The 22,536-nt window shown below is 38.3% G+C and overlaps 1 protein-coding gene across 1 annotated transcript in view; it reads right to left on the bottom strand.

Annotated features, from left to right (window-relative positions):
* TOX (thymocyte selection associated high mobility group box) overlaps window positions 1-22,263 on the bottom strand; it is a 303,612-nt gene extending 281,349 nt beyond the window's left edge. The window contains exon 1 of the mRNA XM_081266666.1: window positions 21,886-22,263. Within this exon, the coding sequence (XP_081122792.1) occupies window positions 21,886-21,987 (102 nt within the window). The 5' untranslated portion in view covers window positions 21,988-22,263. The remainder of the gene's footprint in view (window positions 1-21,885) is intronic.
* Window positions 22,264-22,536: the final 273 nt, after the last annotated feature.

The raw sequence follows: 22,536 nt of genomic DNA, 5'->3' as shown, positions 1-22,536 counted from the left end.
TCTTATAATTAAAATGTTATCATTATTTTCAATTTGAAAATGGGAGACATAGGCACATAGAAGAAACTACCCCCAAGTTTGCCCTGATGCCTCAACTTCTTCATGCACAGGGTTCTTTCTTATTTGTGGCATAGTCCTTTCAAGAGATGCTGGAAAAAAATCCTCCCTTATCTCAACTCAAAAATTAGCACTCAAGTGATTATTACTGTGTCCTTGACTAAAGAGCTGAATGGGGTTGTATAGAAATCCTCCAGTGGTTTTTGTTTGTTTGTTTTGGAATTGACAAATTAAAAGTTTTAAAATATGTAAGCATTATGGATTTTGAATATAGGATGTTACCCCATGCCATAAACAAAGGTTATCTTTAGTACTACTTCAACAAATGGCTGTCAAACTGTTTGTCTAACCACATTACTTTTTTAATCATTTCATATTGTTTTCCAATTCTTTGTGGTGGGTCTCTAAATTTTGATGAAAGCATAACATTCATTTTTGCCTTAACAGAGATAAACTACTTATGGTACTATCTGGTCAGAGAAGCACTGAAGGGAGGAAGTCATATGGAACAGTTTACCCAAATATGATCTTGTTGCAGCTAAGGTAAAGGACCTAAGAGGAACAATATAAACCAAAGTCAAAGAAAAAGGACAGCTATTGGAACATCTGAAAATATGGCCTCTTGATCATCTGAGGGCATGTGGCAGCTGGATTCAACAGCCTAGAGAATAAGCTAAGTAATAGCAGCTATGAAAATTACTTTTTCTATTTCCTGTCACTTTGTTTATAAGGCACTGAAAGATGAATATAGTGTAATTCAGTGTTAGAAATTCTAGACTATTTGCTTGTACATATGAACCAAAAAGATTAAGAACTGACTCAAAATCTAGAGCCAAGAATATATTTTCTCTTTCATGCTATTCTCTCTGCACTTTTTAGTTTTTCTAATATTCTTTTTTTTTCCCAAAGCAAAAAACTTTTTTAAGTCAGGAACACTGCCTCCGTGAATCCTGCTGGTATCATGCTTGAGCAAGATAAAGCAGGCAGATAGAAGGCAGGTCCATTTTGAGAATCAGCAAACTCTTCACTTAAAATAGCGCCTTTCAAGTTGCCTGAATCAAAAATGCTAGGATTTATTATAGCTATACAAGAATACTAATAATAAAGATAATAGATCTGCAAGTGAGGTAGGAATCTGCTTTAACCAAGATGCTTGGATCTGGTGCTTAGCTTTCTCCTTTAGGACTTCCTAAATTCTGAATCCTTCCCAGCTCTCTGGGATCTCTGGCCAGCTATCTTACTTGACTTCTGATTCCCAAACTCCTTTTCCAACTTAGGATCCATGACTTGCCCTACTAGTACAATAACACATTAGAGAAATGCTTTATCATTTGTCGCTTCAATAATCTCAAGTTGCCCTTTAACCAAAAATGGTTCTGACACACCTTAATTCCAAAAAAGTCAAGTTTTCTATTATGATGTTATGATGCAACTAGTCAAAATCATTTTCAGTGTCTGCTCTAAGTTAAGTTTTGGTCTTTGGAAGCGTACTCCACTGTGCCTTTTAGTCATTACAGTGATTGAATTATGATGGATGTGATGGTGTCTCTCTGCAATAAATGACAACAGCATTAGGCTTTAAATTTGGTGTCTGAAATAGAGATGATTCTCTAGTTGCTTTTAGTCTCGGAACCTCTTAATATGATGGAGTTTTCTGTTTAACAATGCAATGGTTCCCCCTCCCCTTGGGCTGGAAAGAATCTGAGAGATGATCAAATCCCTTGTTTTTGAGATAAGAAAGATGAGAATTAAGTCCCTTGCCCCACATCTTCTTTAGCTCTATAATTATTGTTTACATCCTGGGATTCCATCTCCATTTCTTTCTACCCCATGATACTGAAAATAGGACTATTTAATAAATCAAGTTCATTTTCACCACTAATCAGAAGTATATAAGATGTTAGGTGGAAGACAGATACCCAATCACTTGGTACCAAATAAATTAACAATTATGTTGTTTCAAAAAGTATATTCATACATTTAAGCACTCCAAAAACAATTGAGGTACATCATCAATTATCTGCCCATTTCTGGACATTTGACTTTATAGTCTTATAAGAATACACATACCCATAGGGTATAGTAGCATTTGGCTCAAATCTCTAATTTTTCAAAGGGAAAGCTAGAAGTATATATTAGGATTTGACAGCAGGAAACCCATAAGGTGATTACAATTTAACTATTTCCTATTATTTAAATTTTAAATGTCATAACTTTATAAGAGATGGCCTAATATGTAGTTGTTCCAACGTAAGTACAGTTTGGGAGAGAAATAAAAAGGTAAAGAAAAAAATTCATTAAGGAGGGTAACAGACTGCACCATATGGCTCTCAAAGTCAACCAAACCTCCTTTTTGGAAGACTCTCAAAGACCCTAAGAACTGGCTTTTCTTAAAGGAGAATATTTTTCTTTGTAATGTAAAAGAAAGGGTCTTGATTTTTGTTATTAAATGTAAATATATTCCATATTTGAATATATGGTATTCCAGTTTCCATTTAAAGACATGGAGTAGAGTCGTATCTTTTTTCCCATAAAATGCAATTATGGAGAATAGAGGAGCTTTTGAGCAAATTATTTGAAGTAGAAAATCTTAAACAACCTCTTTCAGGGAAAAGGGGCCCTAACAAGGGAGGTGACATCATAATTCTCAGGTTGCTACAGACACAAACACACTCTATTAATATTGTTGTTTTCATTTGTTTTCCTCTTTGACAAAGATCACAAATAAAGATCCAACATCCTAAAACACACGGGGCTAATTCTGCATGCTGTTATAATGAAGTCCTTTGAATTATTATAAATGCTTGAACATTAAAAATTCATCAGCAAGAAGAGAGAGGTGCTTTCTATTTGTGGTGTGCTGAATTTAAACACAACCCGCTAAGAATGGCTGATTGTCCCGAGGAAGCACTGCTGACAGCCATCAGCAGGTCTGTGCAAATGGTGTATGGAGAAGGTAATAAGAGCTTCAGGAGTATATTTCAGCCCATATAATAAAGTAATTGTGGAAGTATAATTGCAGTCTGGTTCCATACCATATTAGGCTAAGGAACGAGAGAGATGGTATGAAAACATGAGATTCACAGAATTATTTTATGAGCCATTTCTGCAATGACTGTCTCCCAGGCTATGCAGAATTTGTCAAGAAAAATAATTTTAAAATGCACAGTGGTGTTTACCTTTTGAAATCTATTATGATGAACCTGAACAGAATGAACAGTGATTATTTTGCCATTCGACTAACATTCTGAACTTCTGAATGGCTTCAAATATAAAAATGGTATTGAATAATATTAAGCCACTGATTTCAGCCCATGAAAACATTAAAGGGAAAGCTGAGTATAAACCCCTTTGTTTATATTTGAATGATGCCTAGTTCAAATTGCCAGAGGTTTAAATATTTGCACGATTAGAATTTCAATTTTTAAAAATTCATTCCTCTGGCTACTTCACAAACAATCACTTTTGGCTCAGGTTACCAAGCTACGAGCATCCCACAGGCTATCAGTTCCTCTCATGGCAAGACTTGAGAAAGGACAGGAATGCAGGTTCTACTCTCAAGGTATCACCTAGACTACAGGAAAGGAATGAGGGTAGAGTAGGTAAACGCACAAATGAATGCACAGAGATTCCAAGCTTCACAGCAGTAGTATTTAGTTAGAGTGTCCAAGTTGTCCCCTTCCTCCTTGGTTCACTCAACTCCTGTTAACAGTGCATTTTGTATCACACCTAAGATTATTAGTTCTGTTAAGTGCACAAATAGATCCCCCACCCATGATTTTAGCCCAATTCCTGGCACACAGAACATATTGAATGAATAAATTAACCAATACCAACACACACTGCATGTTTTGGTAAATAACAAGCTACATATATGATGGTCCCATAAGATTTTATCACCCAGTGATATTGTAGCTGTCTTAGTATGTGTACACACTATGAGGTTTGCAGATGAAATCGCCTAACAAGGCATTTTCCAGAGCGTGCCCATTGGCAGCTGATGCAGAACCTCATTTACAAATGTCATGCTGTGGAAACTGAGTCCATCACAAACCTGTGCCACATGCTCCAAAACCCACAGAAAAAAAAAATAGGCCCTTGAGTCAGATATAAGGAATCTGCTTCTCTTTGTTATTAATTTTTGTTCCATTTTTATGAGATCTTGTGAATAAAAATGCGTCAATGGCAGGCATACCCTGTGTGCATCGACCTGCTGCCATTTCAGTTGAAACTTCAAAATACTTTAAGTAAGAGAAAACGATCTTGATTTGGGTAAACATACAACTTAAAATGCTCACCTGCCAAAAGTGAGTTTCTAGAATTAACAAAAAAAAAATAATTGTTGTCACTAAGAGGGAACATCCACTATTTGCCTGTGCCTGACTGGTTATGATGAACTCATTTTAAAAATCAATCAAGAGCCGGATGTGGTGGTGTATGCCTACAATCCCAGAAGTTTGGGAGACTGAGGCAGGATGATTCAGAGTTTAAAACCAGCCTCAGTAACTTAGGGAGATTCTAAACAACTCAGTGAGGCCCTATCTCTAAATAAAATATAAAATGGGGCTGGGGATGTGGTTTAATGGTTAAGCACCCCTGGGTTCAATTCTTAGTACCCCCCCACGAAAAAAAAAGATCAAATATTAAATGAGGTAAAGAAGGAGGGAACTAACACAAACTAACAAACACCTTGATTTAAGGGTGTGTTATGAACAAAAAGTAGGTTAGCATTTGTTGAGAAATCCTCCATTCACACACCTAGAATCTAGCCTAACCAGAGCTACTCCTGTTCCAAGACAGAGGGTCTCGTGAACTTTACCCTAATGATGGTGAAGACAGGAGAGGATGCTGCCCAGAAACAGAAGACCCCTGTAGAAAAGAGAAGATGCAGGTGGGAGAGAGAGAGCTCTAATGAAAAGGCTGCTAAAAAAGATTCCAAAGGAATCTTGAAAGTAATGTCAATCATCACACAAATTACCTCTGCCTGTGGTGAAAGGGAGGGAAGGAGGGAATATTCCAAGTGTTGACCATGTGTTGTGTTGCAGGACCCATCCTGCCCCACACCTTTCCCTACCTCATCTCCAAATCATTACCATAATTGTTTGATTTCTTCAAGATACTTTCGATTTCTCAGACTTCTCAAATTCTTGCCAAGTTCAAGTTGTACACTTGAGTAACTTCATCTATCATCAAGCATTTTCAATTTGCACCAGTAACTCTCCCAACTACACACAGGATTTCCTTTTCATCACTTCTCCCTGAAAAACCTAGCATCACTTGTACCCATGGCACTAGCAACCACTGAGCCCCTAGCTAGTATTCCAGTTTAGATTAAGATCAAGTATATTTTGTTAAAAGTTTCCTATCAAAGAAGGATAACAAGTGAAAGTCAAGAAAAAGAATTAGGGTGCTTAAAATACTCCATTTTGTGTAGGAGAGAAGACCTAATATAAGAAACTCCTTCAAGGCCTCTCTTTCATTTTTAACAGTAAAGACAAAAGACCATTATGCTATCTCATGCTTCTCAAATTCATATCCCTAGGAGCAAAACAATATTGCAAAGGAGCAGAACTACAGAACAGCATAACCCATCCCATCTTCTTAGAACATACAGTTGCCTCAATTCTATGTGATAGAAAGTATCCAATTTATTTTAAAACAGACACGGATGTGTTATAGAGTATAACATAAAAGCCACATTCTCCATCTCCTGGTCTGTTTGGCACTGCTGGAAATAGAACCCAGAGCCTCATTCATACCAGGCAAGTGCTCTACCACTGAATTACATCCCCAGCCCCAAATCCACATATTTTTAAAAAATAAAACATTAGCCTTTTAAGACCTATGTAGATTTTAGAGTTACTTCCTGGTATCTCCTCTAGCCCCTTGGAGGTAGAAGTTCCCTCCCATTCATTCGAGCACTTCAGTGGAAAAATTTGAGAACTTGACCAAGTAGTACTAGAAGATTTCAAGGGAACTTCAAAAGTTCAATAGAGATTTCTGAATATGTTTGGATAATTTAAATATATACCCTAAATTTCCTAATAATATGTATATTTATCACTGAGCAAGAAATTTTGGGAAAGTCATTACCATTAATTTCAGTGAATATCACACCACAATTAAAACAGATAAGAAATTAATTTAGCAGATATATTATAAAGATTACTCATTGACCACTAATATTGATGTTGATAATGGGCTTATCAATCAGATAATTCTCATAATTATAATTCTCATAATAATTCTCATGTAGATGACAACTCTAGTGTACTTTAAGAAGTTAAATTTTAATGTAACTCAAGATCTTTTTGCTAAACCTCTAAAAGGTAATCATTCATCTATTATTGGAAAAAATCATCAAAAAATAGGTCAATACCAAATTATTCATCTTAATATGTGTTTCCTTTGGAGAAGTCTTCTCTGGTACTTTTGTGGTGGGGAGGGTGATTTACTGGAGATTGAACCCAGGGGTGCTCTACCACTGAGCTACATCCCCAGCCCTCTCTTATTATTTGCTTTGAGACAGTAAGTTGCCAAGCCTGGCCTCAAGGTTGAGATCCTCCTGCCTCAGTCTCTGAGTAGCTGGGATAACAGGCAAGTACCATTGCATAGGCTCTGGTATGTTTTCAACAGGGACAAACATTAGCCCACTGATAACAGGCAATCTCAATTCCGCCCCACTTTCCGCGATCCATTCCGTGTAAGTACAAAGGTCATCTTTCTATAATGTAGGCCTTTTCCTGCAATACTGGCTACTTCTATCAGGTCCCCTCATTCCTAACTGGTCTTAGTTTTCTCTCTGTGTTGCTTATACCAGGGAGTCCCTCCTACTTCACTGGGTCCCACTTCCCTCTAAAGATGCTCAATCCTACCTCAGGCACCTTCAACCCACCATATCAGACTCTTCCTCACATAGCCCATAAGGTCACATCTTCATGTATATTTCCTCACTCTGTCTTCCTCAGCCTTTCACACTAGATGTTTTGCAGTTTTTCACTAGAGGAAAACTTTTTTATGCATGAATGATTAGTGTTGGTTGGTACATCTCTTAGAGAATCAGAATTCTGTCACTCTCTGCATTTCCTTTTTTTTTGTTTTGTTTTGTTTTTGTTTGTTTGTTTGTTTTGTTTTGCTTTGTTTTGTTCCTACTGGGAGGGACCAAGAGCCAAATTTCAATGTTTAATGATAGCTTCATTAATATGAAGGAGAAGAAGTGTGTTTTTGTCTGTTTCTTCGCTATAATATTTTACATTAATACTAATAGCCCTCGAGTGCTTCTCCTGCTTTTGTTTGTTATATTTTTTGATTTGTTTTTTGGTACTAGGGAACCAATGCTAGGGTAGGTGGTCCACCATTGAACTATATTCCTATCTCCTGTATTTCTTAGTTTAAGTTGTTTCATTTCATGCTGAAAAGAAGTAAAAAATCTAAAAAATAATTTCCAAAATTAGATGTAACTTTATTTCCCTTTCTTTGCTGCCCAGTTTTTAAGGCCTACCAAAATACCATCTCCTTCAGGAAGCATCGGGGATTGCTCCAATTCCAATTCACCACTTTTGCTTTTGCATCCCCAGCACTTTGACCACAGACATTGTAGCATGTCAGTTTTGCTGCAGCTGCATTATGGGTTATTTCTAGTCCTCTCCTGATTAGCCACAGGGAGTCTGGGGCCAAATCTGACTCCTTTCTCTGTCTCTCCCAGCTCCGCTTCACATTCAGAGTAAGGAATTGCCTCCAGTGGATGTTTAGTAACTGCTTCTCAGTTTCTAAAAATGAATTAAGTATGCCTTATTAACAATGCCTGAGGCTTCTTAACAAGTGTATTCCAAATTAAAAAAAAAAAAAAGAAAAAAAGTCTACTTAGGCTAAAATATTCTCATTTCATCCTTGTGCAAATATTTGTATGGGAACTGCATCAGAGCTACCTAGGAAATAAGAAGTTATAATGGAAACAGTGACACAGCCCTAAGTGAGGCAACCGAAATAGGAACTACTTTAATACTTTTACTGAAATGTTCTCTGCTTGATAAAGTTCATTACCAGAATATCATCTTTAAAAGTGAAACGCATTCAGCTGAGCACTTTTTTCATTTTGTAAATAGATTTCTTCCTTGCCTGAGCTCTCAGTAGAAAGTACAAAATAGTCTTCCATAACATTAGAAAAATGTCACCCCATACAGAAAGCTGAATTTTTAAAATCAAATAGTTTTTTTCCTGCTTTAGCATTTTAAAGGTACAGTAGTAGTGTCTTCATTATAGCCATCACCCCATTCTGCATACCATATTAAGGCTGAATCTTCAGGGTGCAATTTGGTATGTTCTAAATTGTGTTGAGATAACATATTAGAGCCCAGAACAAGGTTAAATCCCCAGGGGACATCCTTAAGCTATCAAGTCACTATCCTTTCAACATTACCCTCCTTATAATTATGGTTATATTTAAAATGACCCTGGCACTAATCTTTTTCTCACCTATTCAAAATGAAACAGAAAAGTACTTAAGTGATAAATTTACAATCCAAGTGCCAAAGTTTCCTATCACATCAAATGAAAAATTATACATAGCATATGCATTATGAAAATGTTTTTTGGTTTTAGATTAATAAGTTCTTCATTTGTCTGGGGTTAATGTAGCCAATGTTACTGACAAAGAAAGTTTCACTCCACTTTGAAGTCTCAAGTGTATTGGATTTTAGACATTTCAATAGGGTAAATGGAGTATAACCACCATTGTATCTTGATAAAGAAATGATAAGTAGAAATACATCTTTGACCTTTTACATCATCAACTGAAAAGCCATTTTTCTAAGGAATTAACATTCATATATTTGTTATGTCACTTTATAGTGAACATTGTTATTGCTATTTTTATAAACATTCAGATACAATGTTATGAACCTTCCACCTCCTAGAAATGCACCCCCCACACACCCTCCTAAGGTCTTTTCTGAAGTTTGCAAGTTATAGAGAGGCAGTTGACCTCAGTAAATTTTTCCACTGGCTTACATTTCTTTTCTTTCTTTTCAAAGTACCCTTTGGGGGATGGGGGGAGAAAGATAAACACACTTCCTATAGCAAGTGCCATAAGAAAAATATGTTCTGGCAGACTTTTCCCAACTTGTAAAAGAAAAAAAAAATTTACATCATCCAAGTATATTATAAGTACAGAGAGTAAAAGAAAGAAATCTCTAAATAGATTTTTGTTCCACTTTCAAACTCTGAAGCTGAGGGAACACAAGTGTTTCACTTCAGAAATGAATAACGAACGACTTTGGTACACATACACCTTTCTCTTTTTGGAAAAATTGCACATAAAAGAGCATTTTTTGGCTCGGCTGACCTGCAGAGATATGGAGCTAAGCAGAGTCATGAATTCACTCACTCTGATATGCACACATGATACGCAATTAAAATCTCCATTCACATTCCGGCCGGGTTGTCAATCATGAGGAAAGCCTTTTTGACAACATTCAGTGAAGCGTACCAACTAACCGCTCCACAGGAACTTAAACAGTAACAGCTTTTCTTACTAGCATGAACGATTTTTTTTTTTTTAACCAAGATCGGGTTCAGTTTCTAAGAAATCATTATGCTCTGAATTTTAGGATCTTTCATTAAAAATGAAAATGTGTCAAAAAGATTTTGTCTGGCAAGCTATGTGATGTCATACCTAGAGAATAGGAGGTATGTAAAAAAGTCTAGCCTTTTCAACTGGGGGAATCTGTTAAACTTTTTTTTTTTTCCTGTTTAGAACAATGAACAATGATCTTATAAAGCAGTTTGCTGGGGGAAATGTACCATTTCTAATTCATTCTGAAGTTTTTTTTCACTTGAATTTTAACTTTTAAAATAGTCTCTAAACTCACATGAAAAGTGACCAGCCAGTTTATCAACCAATGGGAAAGTGACTTTTTTAATCATGAGAAGAATACATAGCATGTTAGAAATATTGCATGCATCAATCCTTTCAATTTATGGAGCTCTATAGAAAATATTATGCACATAAATTCTTCCCAGAAGGTACTCTGCTCATAACTTAGTTTCTGTAGAACATCTAATCAAAGACTGTGCCCTTCCTAATAGCATATTAGTGTGCTTTAAGGCCATAAATCCATAAAAACAGGGCCCAGTAAAATTGAATACAGGATGCTTGTTAATCTGCTGCTGTGTCTGTTTTGAGCAACTAACCTTGGATTACAAATTCGAAACAAGTTAATACTATCAGATATTGGAATATTTGTCTTCTTACTTATCATGCTTTGTAACTGAGAGAGCAGATGCATCCTGACCATTAACAGTCATGACAAATTGCCTTGCTAATGATCGTTACACACTGAAAGTGCCATAACTGATTAAACTACAATTTCCCACTACCAGATACAGAGAGAGTTAGGGACTTCAGCAGTGGGTGACTCTGATATTCTGCCAACAGACCTTCGGGGCACAGTGCGATATTTAGAAAAACACTCCAAACTCCACATGAACATATTCTGAAAGCCTATGTGTATACAACAGGTTTTTAAAGCACATTAGGTAAAACAGCTTAGGTTGTAGCTGTGAGCCATGAAAAAGAGACGTGTTTTAACTATTTGGTAGCCTTGCAAATATGAGTTAAAGAATATTCACTGATGTGGGTTTTTCTCTCTCTCCCTCCTTTCCTTTCCCCGCCCCCAAAACATTGCGTGTGCTTTGCATTTCACATAAAATCTTTCTTTTGTCAGTTCCTTTGTTGGTGCAAAATTGGCAGCAGTTCAAATTCAAAGTACTCCTATTCATTTACTGACCGATGTCATTGTAGTTCACATCAGCCAGAGAGCTAAGCTCTAAAAAACATAAAAGACTTGCTTCACCACTGACGAATAATGTGTACATTTTTACAGAGCTTAAACCTTAATGCTTTCCCTGAAACTAACAATACAGTATATCTTATCATTCCTTTTTCACAAGCAGGCAGCTGCTGAAACGCTTGCCACTTCAAAATATCAATTGCTTGCCAGAGTTGTCCTCAACACACCCTGTCAAACTCATGTATATTGTGCAATGAAAATGGTGCAGGACTGAAAGCTAGAAATTGTGTCAAATTCTGCTGTAAGGATATGATGTGCAAAGAACAATGTATGACAACCGTAGAGACTACAAACAATGGCACCGGAGCCAGGGACTTCATAGATCACAACTGCGCCTGTACATATTTTATTGTAGGCATTATATATTTAAAGCATGACAAATGTACCATTGTACATAATGTGCTGCGCACACAGAAGCTCCTCCTACTAGTTCGCCTTTTGCATTTCTCCTGATGATGGGAACATAGTTGAGTTTCATTTTTTTTCCTCCTCTTAAAACATTTGAGGTTCCCAAATCATAAAGAACACACACACACACACACACACACACACACACACACACACACACACACGGTTATCAAAATGAGTAACAGAAAACAGAAGACAGTAATACAAGATGAGAAAATGAGATCTTGTTCACTTTTGGCTTCTCTCTAAGGACACAAAAGCAAGGATTATCTTAGATAAGCACCAACTGAGGGTATGAAGACAACGACACTATCATTATGCCTATAAACTGTTGTCTACCTAATTTTAATGCAGATAAGTGCTGGCTTATTGATTTGCACGATTTTCCAGCAAAATGGAAATCCCATGTGAATATGTTCTTTGTGTGCAGAAAATATGGCTTAAGAAGCTTTTACTATTATTGCTTTCCTATGCCAAAAGAACAATTAAGAAAATAATATTTCACTGTATCAGGTCTATAAACCAATGCTGATTAATTTCTCTTTACATTTTTTTAAACATTCCTCCCCACTCCCTGATTTACTCTGTGTACTTGAAATGGTTCTGGGTACTGAAAAGTTGTTTTACTCCTAAACATTCCTTAAATAATATGTAAAACCTAAAAATATCCTTACTTTGGAACCCACATACTTAATTATAAAGGGGCTCATGGCACAGCAACCCGACCCTAATTCAGTCAATCACTGTGGAAATGGAAACCTGTTTATGGGAGAAGATTAGTATGAATATATATTAATCTCTTCTATGACCTAGCTTAGGTTACAAAACCTTTATCACACAAGTAGCTTGGAGTGGAATTAACTGGCTGGAGGCTAAGGAAAATGAACAGATATGCTGTTAAGGTGTTAATAAATATTTTGGAAAGAGAATAGGTGGTTTAGGTGCTTAGGGGTTCTGACCTTTGCTGTGTTGATTAGTGGGACAATGATGCATTATTAACACACAGCAGCTGTACCTGAACTACAGCCATGAATATAATAGCCTTTTATAGCCATCAGGGGAGTGAGGTAGGAGGCCTTTATTAACCACTACACATGATTAGCACATTATGTGAACTTTAGTAGGCAAATTATCTCTTATTGAAATATAATGTTGGTTATAGCTAATTGTAAACATGATTCTTCAAAACTTCTCTGTGAAAAAAAAATTCAAATTTTTTTTACTGCCGTTCAGCTCAACATTGGCTGGCCATAGGCAAGGAAAACATGTTCCATTGTGGGATATACTTCTAAAGGCCAAATTTCAAAAGGGACGATGTTGCAGAAGCCTGACTTTAAAATTGTTCAACAGGACAGATTCAGTGATATCAGATGCATGCAAACTTTCTCTCCCTAATGAAGTAAAAGTGTTCATGAAGTAGGAAAGCTACTTTGGGATCTTCTTTTCTTCTTTTTTTATTTCTTTAAGCAATTCTGAAAAGATTAGTTTTGCAGGAAAATTTTTTGAGAGTTACCTTGAAAAATAACAGCATAATTTATTTCAAAAAAAGCTTAATTTGGGGAGAGGAAAGATTATCCCATTAGCCTTAGTAGCTGAACAGAGCTCTGAGAGTCCATTATGAACAGTCTTTTATACCCTAGCAGAAAGTCATTAACATAAAATAAATCATTAGCTTTGATATTAAGCTTCTACTATCTGCAGGTTTCTATGATTAATGTTCATGACTGCATCTGCCAAATGATAAAATATACTTTTTGTTGAAAGGTTATCCTGCCTCTTTATTATTAACATTTCTCTTTATACAATTGTTACTGGCATTTTAGGTGGAGGGGTACTGGCATCAAAAGGAAGCACTGGCTTTGACATTGGTATGAAGATGCTTGTGCATAAAACACTTTATCCATCAATGTTAAAATTAACTCATTTCATTGAGTTAAAAATACTTGCGGAAATCAGGTATTGCACAGGTATTCTTTCAATGTAATTGGACTTTATTTAGACCCAATTGGCCCATCTGCTAATTAATCTGGCACATTTCTCTGACCCATATATCAGAGGAAGGTGCAGAGAGACGATATTGCTTCCCCAAAGTCAGGAACTACAAGAGGGTACTTCCTTCTGTAGCAGTTATTCTCAACTTTTATCTTGTCTTCTTACAGTGCAAAATAGGCAACTGCCCCCATCAATAGCATCTCTCTCATTAGGTGGCTGGACCCTGAATGTGCAGAAGGGAAAAGAGCCCCCCTGGGGGGCTTATCAACATCTGAGGGAGGCAGATTACAGGCTGTACCTACACGTGTCCCATTTTCCCAAATCCGCCTCTGACCCTCCAGAAACGTTCTCTCTTTCACTCCCTTCCCAAAAGAATCACTGCTCTACAACTTTTGAGAATGCTTTTATTCCACTAGGGTAGCAGGAAGGAAGAAATGGAATGAGAGTACAGTGTTCTACTAAGGCCTATCATTCTTTGAATTTTTGAACATCTTTCCCCACAGGCTTGTGAAATTATATACTTCTGTTGATTCCTTAGTTCTCATGAGATTTTTTTTTTTTCATACACATAAAAATTATTTTTTTTCCTACTGGATACATAGAAGATTGAGACAAAGATGGATTAAAAGTTTTAGTGTCAGTAACTTTTACCAGTCACAGATCAAAGTCAGGCTTCTTGAGAGAATGGGAAACAGAAAGGGAACGAATCACATCCTCTGATGCAGCTTTATTTGGTCCAGAGGGTAAGTCAACTCAGGGGCAGCAGGCAAAGGGGCACCAGGTCTTTATCTCAAGTCATTAACAAAATGGTGACTTTTATTGAGCAGAGCAGATGGTTTTATTCCAAAAAGACCCGGTTCTTTAGTCTCATTAGATTATAATATGTTAAAGTCCTGCCATTTGAAAAGCATTGTTTCTTGAGAAACATGGTTAAGTTTCTTCAAAGGGAGTGAGTGGTCATAGGGTATTCCTAGTAACCTAGATGATTTCCCACTGCTGTTATACCCATTGATGGATTCTGCTATTGACAATAAAATCTCATATGTGTTCATGGCAGAAGTAGATTGGGAAGTGAGAAAGAGAAACACATGCACAGAGCACATATATCCACAAAAGTATGCATTAGCCCTCCTGTATGCACACACAGAGAGACCCATAATTTCTCTGGCTGAGTTACCCCCTGAGAATGGCACCCAAGGTATCAATCAAAAGTCGGTTTGTCCAGAAGCTGATTTCATTTCTACTATGAATGTGATATAATAACTTGTAAGTCCACACGGTAACTCAAAATACATTATATTTTCTTGACCACTGGTAAAGCTTCTTACCTACCAACCATGGCCCTCATTTAATTAGGAGTTCTTTCAAGACAATTTCATAAGAAGCCATGAAAAATGAAAAACAATAAACACTTGGCCAAAGCAGAATGATTTAAAACAGGTAAGTGAAAATGGAAAAATGAAAAAAAAAACATTAATGGTACCACTGGTTCCATGACATTTGGTACTCTAAATAGAAATCAGTGATTTTTTTCATGAGTAAAAGGAAATTACCTTTTCAAAGTTAACTTCAAACTTTTTCATCAAGTAAGGCAACTTGCCATAGATCAAGCTAAACAGGTCTGGGAAAATACTGCTACCTTCCACCATGAAAGAGCTGAGTTTCTTTCTGTTATGACCCTCCCTCTTGTCTTCCCCCTGCACCATCCACTGCCACGCACAGAGCAATGTAATGTTCCCATTTTCAAAATGAACGCTGTAGGGAGAAACATGTTATAACCAGGAAAAGCTCATTCAGGTTAATGTGAATTCTGTATCTCAAAGTATTATGGAAGAACTGCTATAATTAACAGTCTGTTGGCACTTCCATTATAAACCACATTTCTAAGCAGTTTATAACTCAACTGTTTTTAATGAGAAATTGCTCTTCAAGATAAAACTTGGCAGAAGGGGTTTAAAACAAAAATTCTCAAATGCATGAGGATAGATGTAAGCTGTATCGCTTTGGCACTCTGGGATTCCTAGTGGGCAGTCCACACAACACAAATCACTCTCAACCAAGGGAGGCCACAGGCTACTGATTCTGAAAAGTACACGTGCAGAGAAGATCAATTGAAAATATATCAACAACTCCAAAGTGGATGTCGATGAAAGATCAAAAGGGCATCCATAAATTAGCTGGTAAAATTAATACCTCATGGAAACATTCAATTTAAACAAACAAGGGAGCATTCCTGTGGTTAGATGCTTCAAACAGAAGCTTCTTGCAGGCAAGAACCATGATTAGGATCGTCAGGGCCACTGTATATATTAACTATGTTGTGCTACAGTCTTTTTTTGGTCCTAAAAGTACAAATTTTATATTCTTGGATTTGGTTGCAAACAATATTAGTTCTAGTCTAAACAATGAATAATATGTTTAAAATGCAATCATTAATAGCACTTACTCAATTCAAGATAATTAAATTTTTATTGACATAAAATAATTATCCTCAGAAATCATAAGATTCACACTCAGAGTTGAACTATAGAGTTATAAGTGATCTAAATTTGGTTAGTTCAATAAATTCTGCGTGGCCTACTTTGCCCATTTTAGTTATCTACATACGTACACATAAGCATGCTAACACTTCTGCTCTCTATAAGTGTAATCCATCTCACTGTATGCCCACCAAGGACCATAAGCACCACAGCATGCCATTTGGGAGACCAATCAAAGCTTTCTCACTGAGGACAGACTTCAAGGAGCTCATCTCTGAGCTCCCAATAGACTGCACAGGTTTGGAGTAGAGTAGTGGGAGAGTAAGATAGCTTAGAAATATCAACCATGGCTATTTTTCCTCTCAGTACCGTATCCAAGTTTTCTTAGTCTATTATTATAGACTCAATGTCTTTCATTCAGATGAGGGAAGGGGAAAGGAGAATAACATAATTCAGGATTTCAAAAAGTGGATATAGGCCTCAGAGCTGGTAGATTCCAATATACCAGAAAACAGAGCCAGAATTCTGGTGGAATAATGGATTTTCAAACCTATGATAATAAGGATGGTGGTGAACTGGAAGGGGAAGAAAGCAGACAAGACAAACATCAGGGTGAGTTAAAGGCAGAGGGAAGAGAGTTCATATTAGAAAGCACAGACTTCCTAGTTCAGAGGAAGCATGGTGGAGAGGGGATGTGACTCAGTGGTAGAGCACTTGAACACACACACACACACACACACACACACACACACACACACACAATTGGGGAGAGTGGTGGGGTGGGTTGGCCCTGGAGCAGAGGTACCTGGGAAGGGGCTATGGAGTCAGGAGGTAAGAGACCTGCAATTGATGGCTGGTTTTAATTAGGGAAGGAAAGACCACTATTTGAGAAATATCTCCAGGATCTTTTCAACTTTTCTTTTCCATGTTTTAACAAAAGGTTGGGAAGCATTAGAATAAATCATCCTTCACAGGTAATGGACCCTTCTCCAGTTTTCCAGGCTATCCCTTTTGAATTAAGTCTCTCTCTCTCTCTCTCTCTCTCTCTCTCTCTCTTCTCTCTCTCTCTCTCTCTCACACACACACACACAAAAAACAAACAAAAAAAAAAAAAACAGTAAGACTACTAGAAATAGCCCTACATGGCAAAACCAACCTTGAGGACTCAGTTTGGTACCCAGGAAGGCACTGTTAAAATTTCCCAACTTCCTCCAATTCCAAACACCTTACTGCTTTTTCTTTTCTCAATTCCTCTGCAATCCCAACATTTAAAAATAAAAACATCTACACTACACATTCAATTAGACATTTAAATATTAGTGAATTTTTCTACCAAACCAAACTATTAAATTCTCCTTATTATTATCATTCAGTAATTTTAAAAATATATGCTAAGTTGTAAGAATACTGAACTGCATATTATGTTATAAATAATATCAGATCCCTTCAGAGTTCGTAACTATAACTTTCTTTGTAGAGACATTTAAAACTGGATTTTGTGACACTGAAATATCCCACAAAGTCAAGATAGCTACATTTGAGGTTTTTGTGTCATATCTGATTTAGTGGCCAGGGCCATATGATTTCTTGGTTTATGCTTTTTCTGACTTACAACTACATTTAAAACATATTTAAAGACCTCAAAACTTGTGGAAGCTTCCAGCTAATAAAATTCCCAGCGGAGTTTTAATTATACAAATGATGTATGAAGTATCCACTATGAATTTCCCAAAGTCCTAGAAGTTATGAATTAGGACAGAGAATTAATCAAGCATGATGCTCTAAATTGCCTAAGACCCGCCCCTTTCTCCCCTCCTTCCTCCCACCCTCCTCCTCTTTCTTACATTTATTAATCAAAATACGAATCGTGACTCCATCTTGGTATGCTTGCAAGTCTTGTATTTTAGATGTGATGAGTTTTGCCACATTAAAGTACAATGTATGATACAGTACACATAGAAAAATAACCTCAAAGGAGATTTTGTAGAGACTATAATCAATCTTGTCGTTCTCAAAAGTCATCACATGTCTAATGTTTGCCCTAACATTCAAGAGCAGAGTTTATCACAATGGGAACTTCCCCCTGCATTTATATGGAAAGAGTATACACAGACCTCTCTCATTCTCAATACAAAAGCCCAATATGCTAAATGCCTATTATTCTTTACTTTGTATGTAACTAGTATTAAACATGGGTTTATGTTTTGGACTTCTTCACTTTTAAATCCACCAAAGAAAGACTCAATACATGATTCTACAAAAGCACCCACTGAAAACAGTAAAGCCCATTATTTCTCCTCCCACTGTTGGCCGAGGTCAGCATCCCTGTCATTAGCCATGTCATAACATAATTGTATTACTGCTCCTTATGTGGGCAGATACTGAGCAATAACTGAACATATCACATCATTGTAAAAATGAAAAAGTGCCACATCTTTTTTTCCTATTTTAGCATAAAATCAGTGAAAACAATCTTTAGAAATGACACTGCACTAAGAAACTGAAAGGAGCTGTTATTACTCTGTAGGTATATATTTAAACTGATGATTTGACATCTTCAACTAGAACAAAAAATAAGGCTATATTTTAGCACTGAACTCCAATTGTGAGCTCATTTAATCCAATTTCTTTTGGTAACATTCAGTTCAATTAAGGGATACAATGTTACTTAAAATAGTCTAATTAGATGAAATTCCACTCTGGTACCCATCTTTCAATGTCTAAAATATAACTGTGCTTTCAGCTGCAAGAAGTGAATATTGTTCCCTCCAACGTAAAATTCCGTCCAGTCTCTGAGCTACACTGCTATTTCAAAGGCTGACCTATATACAACATCATGCCATCAGTTCTGTTTGTATAAGGGATGCCTCGTACACTTGCTATAACCAACATCACTTGCATTGTTCCTGCAGTAGGCTATGTGAAAACGAAGGCCAGTTTGCATAGTGATATATTCATAATGTAATGTGCTCTTACAATCGAGCCCTGGATTAAACTGTTTGCAAACTGCCTCCTACAGAGTTTATTAACTGAAAAATGTAAGTAGTGTTTTGGCAATCTATAGAGCCACAGTGCTGGAAAGTGTCTGTGGAGGAAAACAATCACATTTTAGTTTAGAAAAGCTTCAGGAAGAGGATATTCATTTTCTCGATTAGGGTCTCTACTGACATGGAAAAAAAATGTCACTGGGAAACTATAGTTAAAATTGCATGACACTAAAGCACAGAAAGATATTGGTTCCACTGGGATTTAGCCCACCAACTTTAAATAGTAAAGTGTTGACAGGTTTAAAATGAAGATAATTAGTAATTTACAATCTTATCATCCTATTAAAAACAAATAACCTGACAAAGTGACTATTATTTGTAATAAACTTCATGTTCCTTACACCTCAGAAAGACGAAAGGTTTACTTTTCAGTCCTGTCTCTAGTCTTGTCTCTATTGGTAAGTCTGATCCAACTTTTTTTAAAAAAATGTAGATATTGATTTCTTTCTTTGCCTCTTCTGAACTTCTGCCTTTCTTCCATATCTCTGCAAATCTACTTAAGTCATCACAAAAAAGAAGAAGAAGAAGAAGAAAAAGAAAGAAAGAAAAAAGAATGCTAGATGACTAAAATCTAAGCAACCAAAATAGTGGAGGTAGAGAGAAATTTCATACCAGTGTTAATCATGATGGAGTAGAAAACACAAGTGCCTGAGCTTTGTAGGGCCTTGAAACCTACTCAGTACATTTAATACAATCAGGGGTCAGTGACAAATATATCTGATGGACTGCTACACAGGAATGGACAGGAGAAGGTGTCCTTGGAGAAACATTTCCATGAAGTCTTTTCCTACCATTAGAAATGTGTCTTATGACTTTGCATTTTTAAAAATCCATTATTCCCTGGGTAAGTTAAATAGAAGACTTGCAACTAGTCTATAGAAAGGATGGCTAATTTGCATTTAAAAAGAACAGTTTGCTTCTTATACACAGGGTGACTTAAAAGGAACTTCAATGAGCTAGTAAAGAAATTCTGAAGACTTTGGAAATTAATTTATTCAATTCACAGCACAACCCACTAAAATTATTTAAAGCACTTAATTGGAAAATGATTTAATATATTGAAGTAATTCCTGATTTTCCAAAGCATTTAACTTTTAAATTAAATCTGACCCTACTATCACAAGAATGGGGAGTGAAATGTGTATCCAAGTCATTACCTTCTTTTTGAAGCCTAAAATCACTGATAAATTTAATAAGATTTGTCCAGTTTTATTGCCAGAATGGTTCTGATCTTTTGGTTTTGGTAACTACTATGGAACAAATACGTCTTTAATCTTCAAGACAGAACTGCTACTTTATTGTTTCTTATTTAATACTATCATTCGTATTGTAAGCAAAATAAAAATAAAACATAAAATACCTAACTGTAAAGGCAAAACAGATTTCAGAGTAAAAGAACTATGTTACCAGCAAATAATGAAACTTCATCACACAAACTCCTCTGCACTTGTCAAAGTTCCCAATACCTTTCGACTTGCCCCTTAGCGAAAGGATTCCCACTGTAAAGTCTCTGTCTTCACAAGATAGATTTTCCTCTTTTCTAACTTTTCTAAACATCAGCATACAAACAGCATAGCCCTTTTGATAAGTCTTATACCGTACACAGCATGGAGGAGCTTCTCCACAGGGTGATGCCTGAGGTTCACTTTACTCTCAGCTGTGTGTGTGTGTGTGTGTGTGTGTGTGTGTGTGTGTGTGTGTCACAGATTGACCAAGACTCAGAGCCAGGAGTCAGTCGCATGGTGGGGAGCCCAGGGTTTGAGAATACCGCCTGCTAAACACCTCTGGATCTCCTTAAAAACCGTTTTGGTGAGGATTTGCCACCAGGCAAATGTTGGGAGTTCTATTTTTCTCCTGAAATTCACGAAGGAGGTCTACATATAATAAGTGCCTGCAGGGGCTGTAAGAGTCAGGCGGGTTTATCTCCAAGCAAGAATTGGGCGTTTAAATGGTCCGCCCGGAGACTAAAGAACTCAGTTCTCCCCGCGAACCTTCATCCCGTGGGACTGCTTAGACACGTCCAACAAGCCGTGGGCCAGAAAGGCTATGGCTCTTCGGCTCCCCTTGGGGTCAGGTCCCTGCGCGTCCTCCCGCTCCGGGATGAGAGTGCCAGCAGCCGGAAAATAAACCCTTCCCTACGTTCCCCAGACCTAGCCTTCGTCTTAGCTGAGCTCCACAGGAACCCCGCCTGTGCCCCCATTCCGGGTCACCAGCATGGTACACCTTGTCCGAGTCCCCTGGGACGTGGCACCCAGGGTCGGTGGGCTGCACGTGCAGCCCAACCCGGAACCCTACTTCAATCCGACGCTGAGTATGGGAGCTTTGGACTTGAACGCAACGCGCTCTTCCAGCTTCCAACAAACTTGCAATTTCCGCGCGCACCCTGGAAAGGGGAGCTGTCCTCCAAACCGTGACCTGGCTAGCCGGCTATACCTTGATCTGCTCAGGCCAGCACCCGAATTCGGGGCTTGGCTGCTGGAATCGGTTTGGGAAACAAGAATTGTAGAACAATTTCCAAGGTAGGGGGCAGGGACCCTTCCTGGGTTCCTGTACCCCAACTCCCGGCGTCTGCCCTGGCAACTAATCCCGGGCTGAGAAACGATGCCACGAGCCCCCCGCTACCCAGGAGAGGGAGGAAGGAAGAAGGAAGAACTGGGAAATAAACTAAATTCTCTTACTCTACCTTGGTCCCTAAACCCCAGACACACCCCCAAAGTATTCCGTGGCTTCCCTCTTATTTTTTTTAACGCCGCCTCGGCAAACCTAAACATGGATCCCTAATCGCTAACAGCAGGAAGGAAAGAATCCGAACAAATCGTGTCACTTTCCGCACAATCGCGGTGTTTGGCAAACCCCTGGAGCTGCTCCACAATATTTACTATCCTAGCGCACGCAGGGCTGCAGCGAGCTGCAAGCCGAGCGCTCCCGGGACGGGTCTCCAGCAAGCCGGCCCCGTCCGGCAAGTCGTCCCAAGGCGGCTCGGCCGCCGCCGCCGCCCCCCTCCCGAGATCAAGCAGCAGAACACAGTGGAAACAAAAGCAGAGCGTTCACCTTGTTGCAATAGTAGGGGTCCAGGCAGGGAGAAGGTCCCAGACAGGGAGCGTCGGGCGCAGCGGCGGGCTGGGCTGGAGGTGGATAAAATCTTACGTCCATTTCACTCTCACATCAAGCAACTCCTTTTCTTTTCCTTTTTTTTTTTTTTTCTTTTTTAAAAAAAAGTGCTCAGCAAAACAAGCTTAGACGGAAAAGAAAGAGGTGTCTGGGCTCAGGAGTAAAAGAAACACCTTCCTTCCCTCACATCCGTTTGTGGTTTGTTTAAGAAGAAGAGGAGAAAAAAAAAAAGAAAAAAAAAAAGAGGGGGGAAAAGCGCTCAACTCTCCCCCAAGCCGCGGCGCGCACCCGTCGGCGCCGAGCGCGCAGCCTGCTCCACCGCCGCCTCTCCGCCCCGCCGCCGCCTCTCGGCCGCCGCCGCCGCTGCTGGGCAGGTAACTTCATGCGCTCATTGTCCCCCCGCCCGCCCCCCCATCCCCGCCTCCCGCGCCCCTCGCCGACCGGCACACGCGCTCGGGCTCTAGGTACTGGGCGTTTTGTTGGAGACTCGTTGCTCTGCTTTTAGTTTATTTTCTCCACCTTGGAAGCCCTGGATTGGCGAGTGGGGGGAGATCTAGAGGGGACCGGACGGGAGGGGGGGCGAGTGCCCCA

This window comes from Spermophilus citellus (genome assembly GCF_964194105.1).
Source record: "Spermophilus citellus genome assembly, chromosome: 14".
NCBI classification, from domain to species: Eukaryota; Metazoa; Chordata; class Mammalia; order Rodentia; family Sciuridae; genus Spermophilus; species Spermophilus citellus.
This window is presented reverse-complemented; position numbering and strand designations above follow the sequence as displayed.